This window comes from Cheilinus undulatus, linkage group 5, assembly GCF_018320785.1.
Source record: "Cheilinus undulatus linkage group 5, ASM1832078v1, whole genome shotgun sequence".
Lineage (NCBI taxonomy): Eukaryota > Metazoa > Chordata > Actinopteri > Labriformes > Labridae > Cheilinus > Cheilinus undulatus.
This window is the reverse complement of record NC_054869.1, coordinates 41,186,336-41,203,075: the sequence shown is the minus strand read 5'-3', so window position 1 is coordinate 41,203,075 and position 16,740 is coordinate 41,186,336. Positions and strand designations below refer to the sequence as shown.

The 16,740-nt window shown below is 38.6% G+C and overlaps 1 protein-coding gene across 1 annotated transcript in view; it reads right to left on the bottom strand.

Annotated features, from left to right (window-relative positions):
- Positions 1–14,586, bottom strand: part of ntrk2a (neurotrophic tyrosine kinase, receptor, type 2a) — a 178,664-nt gene extending 164,078 nt beyond the window's left edge. Inside the window, exons 1-4 of the mRNA XM_041787159.1 lie at positions 13,689–14,586; positions 9,048–9,122; positions 1,680–1,751; positions 938–1,006 (exon numbers count right to left, since the gene is read on the bottom strand). Coding sequence (XP_041643093.1) covers positions 938–1,006; positions 1,680–1,751; positions 9,048–9,122; positions 13,689–13,951 — 479 coding nt within the window. The 5' untranslated portion in view covers positions 13,952–14,586. The remainder of the gene's footprint in view (positions 1–937; positions 1,007–1,679; positions 1,752–9,047; positions 9,123–13,688) is intronic.
- Between the last annotated feature and the right edge of the window lie 2,154 nt (positions 14,587–16,740).

Here is a 16,740-nt window from a genome sequence, read left to right as displayed (position 1 = left end):
TAATGGCCTTGAACATTAGGCCTCAGGCTAATCCTTAACTTGAGAACATCTCAAAAATGTGTTGAGGGATTTTTTTTTCAAACTTTGATCCAATGTTCACTTTGATTTAAGGGGGAAAAAATTTTCAGCTGATTACAATTCCAGAACGTAGTAATACAGTCAAGCATAAAGTTTCTATGATCATGAAGAAGAAAAGGCAGCCAAAGGCTAGCTAAAGCCTGGAGAAGTGGAATCTCGTGTATGGTGTGTGTTCGCTAAGTGGCCCGGTTTGGTTCAGATTGTCACAATAACCCTCATCTCACTTGTGTTCCCATAGCCACTGTCTGTGTAGCCTTATTCATTGCGATAGGAAGACCATCTCTTTCACAAGATTCAAAAAATTTGGCTCAGCTCAGGGATCATACCAAATGTTTGGATGTAGAAATTTTAGAATGGTTACTGCAGCATGCATGTCCACTGAGAGCTTTAACATACTAACTTTCCTCCATTTCCACTGGTTCCCAACTCACTTCCTCAGCCCCCATAGTGTCATCAAGATGACATGACTGCAAACAACCTACAGTTTCGTATGCCTTGCGGAGGTTTTGAACCACCAGTTTAGTTCTAATTAAAAGTGTTGTACAATATTAAAGGGATGAGGCTGAATAAGAAGTGTGCTAATTGGGTTGTTTGCCTTTTTTGGCAGGCATCCTAAAGTTTTAGTCAAACACACTAAGCCCTGTTGGTTCAGCAAAATTAATAGTTATAAATAATAATTTTCTGACTCCACAAAAATCCCAGCAGGAAAAAAAACTTAAAGCTTTAAAACACAATACTGATAACTACATAAAAGATAGTATTTGTATAAATCAAGCTACACACAGGGATGGATACAGAAGAACCAGAGAAAGAGAGGAACAGATGGACATACTGAAAGACAATGTTGCTTTGAACTCACAGATATGAAATGTTGAGGTGTCTGAATATCCTCCAGGACAGTGATGAAAGGTTGTTGTCCTTTAGATTCCTGCAAATGACCAAACATTAGAGGAGATCATAATATCAACACAAGGAGGAATAAGGTTCGAGTTACATAAACACGCAGCACATTTCGACATGCATCAATAAGCCTGCATTATTTTTCTCATTAAAAGTTTTCCCCTCCAAGCACAGTGTCAATTAACCTTAAGGAGTACATCTGATTAGTCTAATAAGTATCAAACTTTAATTATGTTGACAAGATCCAAAGACCAATTATAAACTGAGTACGGCTGAACCTGGGTGAACTTCATTTCCCATCAGGCTCTAAGCTGCCACCATGTTTAGTTAGTTTGATTTCTTGATTTTTCTGGATACTTTTTCACAAAATTTTATTTCACATCATCGGGAATGTTTCTAAATTTCAAACAAAATAATACAGCAAACAAAGTAAAAGAATATTAAAACTAGTCAGCTAGCCCAGAAAAATGTGTCTGTAGCCTTTCTTTATTAAACTTTCTTTTGACACACTGGTCTAAACGAAACGTCAGTCATGCTTGGTCAAAACAAAAAAACAATCAAGCCCCAGAGGAGGATTTTGACCCCGTGTAAACCAGCTCATAACAGCCTTTCTACAAATTGAGGACTTCTATGGGTTTTTCATGATATGTCCCCTTCAATCAAAAGCATAAACACTGAGTATATCCTGAGTTTTGACTTACAGGTACTGTAGCTTGATGTTGTTCTGAAAGGCCAGCTTCGATACATATGTCAGCCTGCTGTTGGTCACCGTTCTGAAACAGAAACAAATAAATTGATTATTGCCATCATCAAACTTTATTTCAACTTTGATAATCATTGAGGTTTCCTCCCATGTCGAGATACTAAATAAAGAATGTACAATTAAAACTATTAGCACAAACAAAAATGAAAAATAACTAAGAAAAAACAAGCAAACTGTGAGGTGAAATGTCTCAAGATAACTGACTGGAATCATTTTGGAAAAATTAGAGTGTCAATCTGAAGGGTTGTAAAAGGTCCCACATACAGTAGGAGCCTCACAACTGGTGAAGTGGGGATCACCTGAGTGAAGTAAATGACAAAAAAATTCAAAGGCACTGAACGTCCCCTGGAGTTCAGTTAAATCCATCATTAAGAAATGGAAGGTATATGGCACATGTGTAAATCTGCCTGGATCAGGCTGTCCTCACAAACTGAGTGACCGTGCAAGAAGATGAGCAAGAAAGGCCACCAAGACTCCCATGACTACTCTGAGGAAGTTACAAGCTTCAGCAGCTGAGATGAGAGAGACTCTGCACACAGCAGCTGTTGGCTTCTTGTCGGTTCGCCTGTTAAAGTTTTATGGGAGAGTGGCAAAGAGAAAACTCGTATCAAATCTAAACTAGAGTTCACCAAAAAGCATGCGGGAGACCTCATGGTCAAGTGGAATAAAGTTCTTTAATCTGATGAGACCAAAATGTTTCTTTAAGGCCATCAGACAAGACACTATGTTTGGTGGACACCAAACATTGAACATCACCACAAGCACACATCCCCAATGTGGAGCAAGGTGTCGGCAGCATCACGCTGTGAGGATGATATATTTCAAAGCAAGACAATGACCTGAAGAACAAAGTGAAAGCTACAAGGAAATGGTTTAAAGACAAAAATGTCATTCTTCTTGAGTGGCTGAGTCAAAGTCCAGACCTCAATCCAAGAGAGAATTTGTGACTGGACTTGAAAAGGAAGTTCACGTCCAATCCCTGTGCAACCTGACAAAGCTGGAACAGTTTCGAAAAGGAGGATGAAGTAAAATTGCAGTGTCCAGATGTGCAGGCCATGGCAGTGGATATTTATACAGTCACGTATTTGACATTACATATTTTATTTGACATTACACTGGAGAAATCTGTTTTCAATTTGACATTCAAGAGGTTTTATAATGTAATTATTTTGTAGAAAAGCCAAATTATATTGGCCATGATTGATTTATGAATACTTTTTAGGTGTTGTATATAGTTGGATTGGGGGCTCATGAAAAGCCATGCCTCTGTCATAACCTGGAGCATGAATATAGAGCCTAGGTCTGTTGAAGGTGACAGTGCTAAGGGACCTGTGGATTACAATCAGTAGCGCATAGAGATATAATTGAGATTAGAGGCCTCTTTACTTTCATTTGGGCACCAGCATCTCAATGCAAACAGCAGAAGATAATGGTAGCATTATGTGAGTATAAGTCTTTTTTTAGAAAAATAATCTGTAGATTAACTGACAGATCCACAAACAAACACACTGATCCACAAACGCGTATGCAAATTCTCCCTGGGTATCCCAGCTTTCTTTGCGTGTTGATCTGCATATGCATTTGTCAATCCATTTCTGGATTTGTGGATCTTTGCCTTTTGCATTTGCAAATTGTTTTGCTAAGATAATGACTCAATTAAAGTTTTGTTTTTCTATTGCTGTGAAGAAAACTGACAGAGAAATCCTAAGAAAGTTATTATCTGGTAATCTGATTTATCAATACAATTTTATAAATGTCAGCCAAAACAGATTTAATCCGAAGAAAAAGTACATCATCTTTTTTTATTTATCTATTATGGCCCCTGGACTTCTAAGGCAACAACGCACACTGAAGCATTAACATTCATAACAGAACAGAAAAAAGTCAAAGAGAGCAGCATTTCTTTACATAATAATAAAGCCTAATGGGATTGGGATCTTTGACATTTCCTTCAAGTTTGCCCTCAACTTTTCAGACCTTCTCTACATGAAATAAAAAAATGATTTCACCGCACTAACCAAGGATTGCCAAAACAGAAAGCCTCATCTAAAAAGCATTCCTGCAGTTTAAGGCGTGTTCATAGTGCAACACTAGGACACCAAAAACAGACTGATTTCTTCTGCTTTTATGAGCTTCCTAGATGATAGTGATGTTTTATACATGATCGGCTCCTCTCAGAGCCTAAAATGCTCTAGCCACTGTGCACTTGTCATCAGTTTGCAGCCTGCACATGCTGGATGCTTTTCTTTGTCAATACAAAGACCAAAACACCAACCTATTCTTACCTATATATTTATTTATTTATGTACATACTAATAAGTCTATTTACGACTGTCTTCTTTACAACCTCTCACATCATTTAGGAGTGTACAGGGGCTTTACGATCTTCAGTGCCCAACCCTAGACCTCTGTTCCTGTTACCAGGACTGAACTGATGGAGTTGTGGTTAGGTTTGTGATTTCCTTTACTAAAAAAAAAGAACTGAAACTTAATGGGATGATCTCAGTAGATGTTCTTGGGTGATTCTGAATGCCCTGGACACAGATATCATCTGGCTGCAGATGAGCTGTAATGACCTAGACACACTTCACTTTTATACCTGCAAAATACAAGTTAAATAAACATGTTAAAAAGATAAATAACAGATATATCAAAGAAATGGCTTCAAGTGCCCTTAATACTCCAATATGCTCTGCATTACTTAATTAAACTGCATACATTTCAAGCTGTGTGCTTTGATGACCCCCATTTAACAAACTTGCATGGAAACCACCCCAGATTTGAGTGCAGAAATCTCCTTACGACATGGTCCACATGTGATCTATGAATCATGCATATCTGGCAAATAACAGCACACAACAGACTAGCCATGGATATATGCAGCAGCTGAAAACAACTGTCATTTGAATAGCACACCCGTTTATAATCAGCCAGCCTCACCCCCAGAGTTTACAGCACGGAGGTAAGTAGTACAGCAATGAAACCTTTCCCTTTATCTTGGTGTCAACTTCCAGGTCAGACAAGTAGTGTGAAGTTAAATATTTGTTGTTTTTCAGCCAGAAAAGTAACATTAAAGTGAATCAGAAGTCTCTCGTGTGATAGGAAATCTCTCTTCCTTACAGACACATAAACAGCATCATTTGCAAACACAACTAGCAGCTAAATTATAATAAATATTCCATATCAGCTGGTGGGTTCATTTCCTGCTTGATTTTTCATAGTTGGGGAGGGCACATTATAAAGACATTCCTGCTGATTTCATGATAATTTAAGATGCTGTCAAACACATCCTTTTACAAAGGAAAAATACCCTAAAGTTTGGGAATCTGCTAATAGTTCTGCTCCCACTGTGGGATTGTGTGCAGTCATACAACCAAAATGTCAAACACACCAGAACAGTCGAGGCAGCTGGTCGAGGTGTGGTCAGCTGTTGTGTTCCCCTCTATACTGCACAACAAATGAAAGCTTGCCAGACTTCCTATTGAGTAGTATGACTCAAAATTTGCATCTGAATCGTCTTTGAAATTGCCCAGTGTACACCCAGGTTCACTCAGTATATGGTGACATGAGTTTCAAGACATAGACTGCTCTGGGTGCTTTTTCAATTGGAGTATCCTTATTCCAACATCTCTCCATTACTGCATGTCAACAAGATCCTGTTTGCTAGTGTGTAGCATGTTCAGTTACAAGGTGAAAGAAATCATTGACCCTCATTAGCTGAGGTTAAGCCTTGAAATCAGTAAAAGTTGGTTTGACTAATACTACATGACTGATTGATCTTTGCATTAGGGTAAAAAGGCACTTAAATGGCTACTGTAAAAGTATCTAATTTGTAATGGCAACAAGCATTTTTCTTTAAAAAAAGAACATTACTGTGTAGAGTTTTCCTCAAAAACACAAGGCATTTGTCCTTGATTTCTTCTTGAACACTCCTCCCTCCTGCGCTCAGTGTTTTGTTTAGGTCCATCCACAATTATTAGATTACTCACTTGCAGTGCATAACATGCTTTGTATTCATCCCTCCACCTAATGGGACACTGGCTGGAAAATTAGCTGTCTACTTAACAAATTATTTCGTTGCAAGTTAGTGCTGCTCGGTTGACGATTCAGTTTGAGATGAAGAAATAAAATGAGACACAGACACATGGAAAACAGGAACTACAAACACCCTGGGATAACAGCGTAATCACAGACAGTTTGAAAGCAACAACACATCGCCTCAAGGAAAGAAGGAAAATTATCAATACAGGAAAAGTATATCAACATTTCTCACACTACAGCAAGACGGTTCAGAATCCTTTTCTACCTTTAAACACTGCATACATTGTGCCCAAGGAGTGAACGCCACACTGGTACTGTGTTTAACAGACAAGGGGTGGAAATTGCAGGGTAACTAACATAACAAGACATGGACCGTGATAACGGTGTCATGAGATGGTGATGCTGTTTTATTGCATACAATTTAATTTGCTTTGGTTGGTCTAAAAACAGAGAAAGAAAGATGATCAAGAGGCAAAATGCATTTTAAATGAAAGTTTGTTAAACAAAGTCAAACAGCTATTGACTCCACTTAGAGTGATGATGATAAAAGGAGTAAGAAATGACAGTACAATATGATGTAATCAGGCCTGTTAATATAACGTTAACGCTCGTGATTAATCTGGAAAGCTTAACGCATTAGAAAAATAATAATGCAATTTAATCATATGACTAAGTATGACCACAACTGCCTCCTGTAGTCCTCCTGCGCGGATGTTTACATCCCTGGGGTGAAAAGGTTAAAGGTGGGTCAAACACAGCCAGCAGTGATGAGTGAGGAGACAGACCCAGGTCTGCTTCACGGAAAATTTCGATTTTTAAAGCTGCCTAATGGAAGTCTGGATGAAACAAAAGTTGTGTATACATACTGTGGTGATGAACTGTCTTTACACCACTCAACAAGTCTGGAGTACCACCTCAGGGCAAAACGCATCTCTGCTAATGTTAGCAAAGACTCTAACAACAACAACACGGGATCAAGCTATGATAGCTAATGTTGCTAATGCTAGCAAAGACGCTAACAACAACACAGGATCAAGCCATAACGTTAAGCTACACCAGCGCAGTCCAGCAGACCTGGATTTGTCCCCAAAACATCTATGCTGACTAATGAGATTGCTAATGGGTCACCAGAGACTGCAGACCATCGACATCATTGACTATAAGGGGCTTCAAGACATCTTCCAAGTCGCCTCAGATGACCCGTACCACAGAACACCTACGAGAACTACTGTCACAAGAATCCGTGAACTGTATGACAGCTAAAAGGCAACCGAAGTGGAGCAGCTGGCCCGAGCTACATTTACTACACTGACGAGAGACCACTGGACATCAGTCAGCAAACACAGCTACCTCGGGGTAACAGCACATCTGATCATTCACTTTACTGCACAGGTTATTTAGTACCTGATGTGTTTGTCTTCTGGGCTCATTTGCAGTTTATAAATATTATTGCTCAGTGAATTAAGACACTCTGAATTACAAACCAAAATAAGTCTAAAAACTCTAGTTTGTATAATATTTCTTCATTTAAACAGCATACTTGTACTAATTTATCTCAACCAAAAATACAAGTAAATGTTGGTATTTTAAATGTTAATTTATAGATAAGAATAAAAATAAGAATACATTTTTAGTAAAAAGTGCTTTCAAAGCACTTTACATAAAGTTAAAATACTGAAAATAAACACTTGATAATAAGAACATTTAAAAATCTAAAAATTGCTAAAACTAAAGAAATGCTGTGATTAACCATGATTAATCACAGCATAGTGATGTGATTAACTTGATTTTTTTTTTTTAAATCCATTGACAGCACTAGATGTAATACAATACTTAGGGTAGGGTATGGCACATTTACAAAAGATAACACACCATATGATATGATATGATACAATGTGAAATGGTATAATGTGACATGACACTATGTAATATATTGCCATGTGATATACAATACTATGTGATACTATATCACGCAATACAATTCAAAAACAAAAAACAAAAACAATGTGAATGGATACAGTGTGAAATGACATAATGTGAACTGGTATGATGTGAAATGAAATGTGATACAATATGATGTGAAATGACAAAATGTAAAAAGATAGGATGTGAAAAGATACAATTTGAAACGATACAGTGGGAAACAATTTGATGGAAAAGAATAAGCTGTGAAAGAATAAGATGTGAAACGGTACGATGTGAAACGATAGGATGTGAAACGATAGGATGTGAAACAATACGATGTGAAACAATACGATGTGAAAAGATACGATGTAAAACAATACGATGTGAAACAATACGATGTGAAACGATATGATGTGAAACGATACGATGTGAAACAGAATGTGAAACGATACGATGTGAAACAATACGATGTGAAATGATACAATGTGAAACAATACGATGTGAAACAATACGATGTGAAACAATACGATGTGAAACGATATGATGTGAAACAATACGATGTGAAACAATACGATGTGAAACGATATGATGTGAAACAATACGATGTGAAACAATACGATGTGAAACGATACGATGTGAAACAATACGATGTGAAATGTTACAATGTGAAACAGAATGTGAAACGATACGATGTGAAACAATACGATGTGAAATGTTACAATGTGAAACAATACGATGTGAAACAGAATGTGAAACAATACAATGTGGTACAAAACAATGTGTTAATCTAAATACAATACAACAGGATATGTTCAATAAATAATAAATTGCCATGATAATGATCGTATCCTGATACAACTCCACTGTGATAACTTTTATGTTGCAGATCAAACAGATAAAGATCAACTGAAGTAGATAAAATCCCTTTATAAATGTCAGGTGCAGGATTAACGTTTCTATTCACTGCAATTTCTTGTCATTCTTTTTCAGTGTCACTTCATTTTTAACTACATTTCATCACTGCCTAATCCTAATCTGCAGTCTACTTCATCTACTTTATTTCACTTTAAACTTCTTCTGTGACCAAGTGACTTTTGTTCACTTATGCCACCATGACGAGTCATGAAGTAATTATGTGGTGAATCAAATAGGCAGGGATGTCTGCTTAAAGCAGCTTTTTAATATTCATGGAGCTTTCTGGCACCAGTGATTTGACAATTGTATCAAGACAACAAATATTGATGTGGTGATATTTCATCTCACCCTTATAGCAGACGCATAAATATTCTGCATAAGTATCCCTTATTATGTGTCATGAGCCAAAGTGTATGTGTTTATAATGCAGGCAGTAAAGACTCACAGGTTCCTGAGATTCTTGTAGTAGTACAGGTCTTTGTCGTTGATGGAGGAGAAGCTGCTCTGGTTGGCGATGTAGCTGTCAGGAGAAACAAGTGTGTGTCAGAAGGCTCATTTGTTAACAGGGAGGAGGAAGCATGCATAGAAGCATTTTAACAAGACAAAGCAACATAATAAGCCCATATAATTAGAGTTCAAAATTAAAAATGAACTCCTGAAGGACTGCAGCTGATGAATGACCCTGAAACGAGGAGTCTGTAGATTGTTAGAAGTAGAGAAACAGGCTCGGCTTGCTCTATCCTCTTTCACTCTGCTGCACTTGAGCAAGGCACTCGACCTGCTTAAGAGCCCACCGGAGATGACTGTGGGCAACTCCCTCGAGTGAATGACTGTCACTGTGTGAACAGGTTTCAGGAAAACAATGTGTACTTTTCAATTCATGGATCTTTGAGATCAGATGTCTGGGAGTGGCTCACCTTCAGAGGGAACACGCTGCAACTGTCACAGCCGAGCTCATTGTCAGTCTTACTGCTGCACGTGTTGTTTGGCCAAATCACAAGGTCATTTAATGATGCTTTTCATGTGGCAGACTCACAGAGATTGGCTGAGAGAAACATCTGTAAATAAGGGCCTTTCAAATGTTCTCTGTCCTGTCATTTTACTCTTCATCTCTGGATAAATAATAATTTCTTTTTAGTCAATGTAAATTTAAAGAATGAGGATTAAAAAGACAACTTAACCTTAAAATACTTTATAGAAAAATGTATGATGTGCAAAGGCAGACTCGCATGTATATTTGTGAGCGTGTAGAAGAAACATCCCTATTTTATATTACATATACAGAGCCATTTCAATTATCTATTAAGGTATGTACATATTGCAAACCTTAAATGAAAGCCCATCACAACTTGAGGCCCAGTCCCTTTTACAAGCCTTGTGCTGCTGCATGTTTTGAGAAATAAAGGCAGGCCTCAATCAAATGCCCAAATTCTATATTTTTTACAAAATCTTTAGGCTTTTGTGCTTTCATTTAGTAGGATTGATGAACAAAGACAGTAAATTTGCATCAAACAGCACCCAATTAGAGGCCATTCTTCACTTAAAGATGAAACAGTTTCCAAATCAAAATGAGGGAGAAAAAGCAAAATAGCACATAAAAATAAAACATTTTAATTTCAGTCCAAGCTAGACAAAGTAATGCTAGTAAACCTCCTTGTCACACGATCTGTATTGAAATTCCAATGTTTTCTTTTTTAATATCAAGGGACTTTTGACGTCCTGTTCAGATACAGACCAGTGTTAATTTTGACAGCTATTTCTAATTTAGTCTTTAGTCTTTTAGTCATTTTAGTCTTGGTCTTTAGATTAAATGTTTTTTTTTTTTAGTCACATTTTAGTCGTTTCTACCATTTATAGTTTTAGTCAAGTTTTAGTTGATGAAAACTCCAAAACCTTCAAGTCTAATTTTAGTCCATATTAAGTCCTCACATTTTAGTCTTGACTTTTAGTCCAAACATTTATTCTCTTGCCTAAATCTGGTACCAAATCATGATAGTGTGTTCTTTGCACTCTGCCAAACCTGGGGTCCCTGCTTTCTACAGTTTAGAGGCAGTAAAGCTACAGATTCATTGTATTTTGACAGATTTACCCAAAGTGGAGAAATATCATGGATCTTGAATGTCCAATGAAAACTAAATCACATTTTAGTTTAATTTCAGTCATCTTGATGAAAACTAAACTTACTTTTTGTCAGTCTTAGTCATCAAAGATCTATTTTTGGCTAGTCTTAGTCTAATATTTCTCATGGAAACAGGGAGAAGTTGTGGACTTATTTTACATCTGTGGCTGTAAGGAGATGTGGCTGATGTGGCTTAACAAAAGTGGGCTGAAAGGGATAATAAGTCATGGTACCAATTACAATGTTACATACAATTACAAAGTTATATACAGTGCTTAACCAATGTATTAGACCGTCTGGCATATTCATCTCAAAGACCATTCAGCATCATGAAGTGCTTTAATACTGACTCTTTCATTTTCAGTGAGCTCTCCACGTTTTACCATTTTGAACAGGAATGAGGGATTTCAAACTGAATTCACCCAAATTTGAGCCGGCTCACTGGGCTTCTCTGAGAAGTCAGAAATGAATCAAGCATAACATTCAACCACTAAAACTCATTTTTCTGTTCAGGGATGCAAGTAAATAACTATAATTTGACATATTAATCAAGAAATATTAATGTGCTCTACTATTTTTTCAGTTTATTGTAAATCAGTAAATTTGAAAATTCATGATTAACAATAATAATTATGTTTTAGCATTAAAAATATAATTTCAGTTAAAGAGCTTCTACATATTGGTGTATTAACCATTGCAGAAACATCAAAAATGATTTTGGTAATTACCAATGTTGTTAATTTAGGGCAGCTGTGGCATAAACCTTACTTTGGTTGGGGTTAGGGTGGTCTAATACATTTGTTAAGCACTGTATATATACTGTATATTTATCATATACATATTTACATATAGATACATGTATATTTGCATTTACGATTCAAACCTTTTGCCTTGTTTTTGCACCTTTAGTTTATTAGATTTAATCATTTCTACTGATGTTTTCAAAGCATGTTGTTTTTCTACTTAGTCCACTTTAAAGATTTATCATACATTGTCTATTTAACTGAATACATATAATAACGGCTTGAGGGTGCAGTAGAAAACCACGCTGTATGTCATCATTACATTCAGGCTCTCGGTCCAGAAGGTGCTTTTTTGCCTCTTTCTCGTCCTTCCTGTCTGCTCTACTCATCAAAAAAGCAAACTTGTCTGAAAATAAACTGTATGGGGGGAAAACATCAAAATGTGATATGCACCACTTTAATAATTGAACAAGCTGACCCAGAATGTCAGCGCTTTTCAGTGGTTTAAAACACAGACGTATACTGATCAATTTAACCATTTACGGTGTGAAAGCTGCTTCTTCAACCTACTTTTAAAAATAAAGCTACACTTTCCAATATGTTTTCAGTTAAAGTATCTACAATAAATTACCATCTAAACATTTAACAGGTAAATGTGCAGAAATCAGAGATCTTGGCTTAATGATGAGACTTAAAATTATAATCCTACCATGCTTCAACATTGATTTAAATGATGTCCCCTTGACTCACCATGTCACAAAATTAAAGAAGATGTTTATATTGGCAGAAGGAGTTATAAGTTGGGTTTAAATACTGATCTGTCAGGCTGTATCTGTGGAATCAGCAGCTTTGCTGCATGTTTGTGGTCGTTTGCGGGAAGCAGTCTGGTTTAAAGTACCCTTCATATGGCCATTAGAGTCCACAATTTACAGCTTGTGGTTAAAATGCATATTGATATATTCTGAGCTTTTTGTTACAGGTTGCATGCTTTTGTTTAATTGTTATTCCCTACAACTTTCTGCAACGTTACTTAAAGAGCCAACACCCATAAAAAAATCAGCAACATCAACACTATCAAGGTTTTCTTTCATTGTTAATTTTGTCTGAATTTACTGTCTTGTTCCTAAACTGGTTTTTTTTTCTTTTTAATTGGTATGTAGTTCATGACAAAATGAAAAAGCAGTTGATTTTTTAGGGGGTTACCTTCCTTTAAGAGTTTTCGTTGACATTGAAAGCCCTCTACACTCTGTCAGACTGTGTGTTTTGGTCAGATGTCCAAAAACATCAGCACGTTTAACCAATTACCACACACAGAGAGGACAGTAGAACCTGCTGTAGCTCCCTGAGTTTCTGGCAAGGTCGTTTGGAATTCAAACGTCTCTCTCATCAGTAATTTGTCTGTTTACATTAGCCAAGCACCAAGTCAGTGTCTTTGAGCAGACTGCTGGCTCATTTTAACCGCGTCCAAGGCTTTTCTCTCCAAGTTCATCTCAGACAAGTCTTTATCAACAAGGCCGTTTATCTCTGCCAGGACACAGACTGCACCAATGGCTTTTTTAAATCTCCTGTTTAATTGCTCTCAGACATGACGTGGCTCAGTTTATTTCAAGAAGATTCTAGGGAGTGAAAGGTACATTGACACCTCGAATAAGCATCTCCTCACACACAAGCTAAATGTTGACTCTCACATCGATTTTTCTCCGCGTTTGTGGTTCATTTAAATACACTCATATGAGCCATCTTGGGAAGTGTCTGTGCTAATATTTGGACAGTGGTGTCTCACACATAAACCTAGGCGCGCGTGCGCGCGCGTGCTCGCGCCGAGGACACAGGCTGGGCTTTGTCTCGTGCTAATTATGAGAATAAAGTCAATCAGTCGCAGCTGCTTTCATGTTTAAATGGCCTGTCTCTCCACGCTCGTGTTGAAAAGACTGATGTGCCCAGTGATGGTAATGAGTCTGTTATGCAATGTAGGTTACACATGATGTGAGTCACAGCCGAACCCAAGCCGAATCAATCACAGGGACTTGGATTAAAATCGGAACGGGTTAAATCGTGGACTGACTCGATTTTAAACTCACAGCGATAAAAAAGATAAAAATCTAGAGCGGGTTTGGCTGTCAGCTCCAGACACCAATCAGGGAAAGGGTGGCATTCATTTACTGGTAAAGTGTTAAGAAATGAGTTATCTGGGATTGAAAGGGCATTCATTGATGTGACTCACATGTCGGTGATGTTCTCCATCTCCGCCTCGCTCTGCAGCAACGGGAAGGAATTGATCCCCCGTTCGGGGTCCACGCAGGAGATCCTGGTGCTGCTGCAGGAGCAAGACGACGGGCATGCCTCCGCGGACATCCAGGGATCCCCCGAACCCACAGCCACCCCGATCACCATCACCCACCACCACGACCACCAGCAGCACCGCCACGACCCAAAGCCTCTCCCCGGCGAGAAGAGAGCCCCGCTCCCGGCTCTCCAGACGCTCATCTTGGGTGCCAACTTCAGCTGGAAGGCTCGCTGAACAGCCCCACGGCCACGGCCCAGGGTGGCTGGGATCAGCCCCGGTTCAGCCAATCAAAGTGGTCAGAGAAACAAGTTAAAATCCGATGGCGAAGCGGTCAGACAGGAGGTGAGGTTAGAAAACCATCGGCGGGGAGATCAGTGACAGACAAGACGGTGAAAAAGCAGAGAGTGAATCCTTCCCGGCGTGTTTCCTCCAGAATTCCCCGTCAGTCAGTCAGTCAGTCAGTCAAAATCACACTGAGACACTGACGGGTGTGTGCCAAGGAGGATCTCTCTCTCCTCCTCCTCTCTCTCTCTCTCCCCCCCCCTCTCTCTCTCTCTCTCTCTCTCTGTGGATGAGACGGGTGTTGGTGGAAGTGAGGGGATGGTGGATGGAGGATACTGACAGGATGGAAGAGCCGTGCACTTGCAGAGATGAAGGCTAAAGTGAGGAAACCAGCATCAACATTAAATGTGGATTCAGGTGGGACTTTAGTCATTCTGTCTTAAAGAAAAAGTCCAACACATTTTACATTCCTGACATTTCTGTAACACTGCAGACATTACATGTTCATTTCAGCAGAAAGGATAGGATCATGTTTCAAATTTCCAGTTTGGTGGAAACTGGTCCAAAAACATTTTTTCTGGTAACATTTGGTCAGCACATTTATTCACCAATTAGGATGCATGATAACGTCCGCATGACACTGGTATTGGACGACATTAGTTTAACTGTATCTTTTTAGGTGCATTTTAAAATTCCAATATTTGTGCCCAAAACTTTCTCAATAATAATGTGTTAAAAATGTGATCATTGGGCCGTGTGTGAACATGTTCTGCAGTTTTTTCATTTTGTACTGTCATTGGTGGAAAATCTTGTTTGAATGAAGGGCAGCTGTTGTTGGGCACATACCTTATCTCTACTAAAGAGGTAAAACGTGAGTTAGTACAAAAATAAGTTATTGAATATTTATCATTTCAAAAGAGCCTTTCTCATTAGGAACAGACTTTATAACAGCAAATGTGAGAGACAGTCATTTTCTGTCTCTTTAAAATGAGCCATCAGGTAAAAGGTCGGAGCATCCTGGCTTCCTAAACTTGGACTGCCAATCATAATGACCGATACTGAATTGTCTCTTTAAACATTTTTGACTATTAACAACAGTTTTTACTGGCCAGATGTTGCTCAGTTGGGTGGGACAGCTGGCCCAGTATACCTGAAAAAGCTGGCCCATTTACCTGAATAGCTGGCCCGACTTTACTTGAAAAGCTTTCCCATTTTACCTAAACAGCTGGCCCATTTTCATGAAAAGTTTGCCCATTTTTACCTGACTAGTTGACCCATCATACCTACACCGCCAGCCCTTTTTACCTGAACCAATGGCCCATTTTACCCGAAAAGCTGACCCATTTGATCCCAAACACTTGCCCATTTTACTTGAACATTGGCCCATTTAACTTTAGCAGTTTGCCCAATATACCTGAAAAGCTAACCATTTCTAACCGAAAGGTGGCCCATTTTTCAATGAAAATCTGCCCAATTTACCAGAACAGTTGGCCCTTTTTACCCAAAAAGCTGGCCCATTTGACCCCAAAAGCTTGTCCATTTTACTTAAACAGTTAGCCCATTTTTTAATAAAAAGCTGCCCAATTCATCCGAACATTTGACCCATTTTACCTAAACGGCTGGCACATTTAACCTGAAAAGCTGTCCCATTTTACACAAAAAGTTACTTATATTACTTGAGCAGTTGGTCCATTTTACATAAAAAGCTTGCCCATTGTACTTTAATAGTTTGGCCCATTTTACCTGAACAGTTGGCCCGCTTTACCGACCCATTTTACCTGAACGGTTGGCCTGCTTTACTGACCCATTTTACCAAAACAGTTGGCCCATTTTACCTGAACAGTTGGCCAATTTTACCTGAACAGTTGGCCCATTTTACCTGAACTGTTGGCCCATTTTAACTGAAAGCTTGCCCATTTTTCTGTGAAAGCTGTCTACTTCAGCTGGACAGTTGGCATGTTTTACTTGAACAGCTGGCCCATTTTACCTGAGCAGCTAGCCAATTTAACCTGAAAAAGTTGCCCATTTTACCAAAACAGTTGGCCCATCTTACCTGAACAGCTAGCCCATTTTACCCAAAAAGTAAGCACATTTTACTTGAACATCTGACCAATTTTACCCAGACGTTTGGCCCATTTCACCTGACCCATTGGCCTGTTTAACCCAGAAAGCTGGCCCATCCTTCTGAAACAGCTCGTCCATTTTACCAGAAAGCTAGCCTTTTTTCATTGAAATGCGTCCCACTGCCCCTGAACAGTTGGCCCATTTTGCCCGAACAGCTGGCCATGCTAACCTGACTAGCTGGCAGATTTAACACAAAAAGCTGCCAAATTTTACCCTAAAAGCTTGCTCATTTTACCTGAACAGCTGTCCTATTTGAGCCCAACTGCTGGCCCGTTTTTTATAAACAGCTGTTCTATTTTAGCCCAGCTGTGGGACCATTTTCATGAACAGCTGTCCTATTTTAGCTGAACTGCTGGTCCATTTTTGTAAACAGCCGACCAATTTTCTTGAACATTTGACCCATTTTTCATGAACAGCCAGCCCATTTTACCTGACCAGTGAGACCATTTTATCTGAACAACTGGCTCCTTTAATCCAAAAAGCTGGCCCATTTTACCTGAGTACAGTGGTGTAACTCAAAACTGTATATAGTCTTGCTAAAATAATTTAAAAATAAATATATTTATCCTCACATCTTTAACAC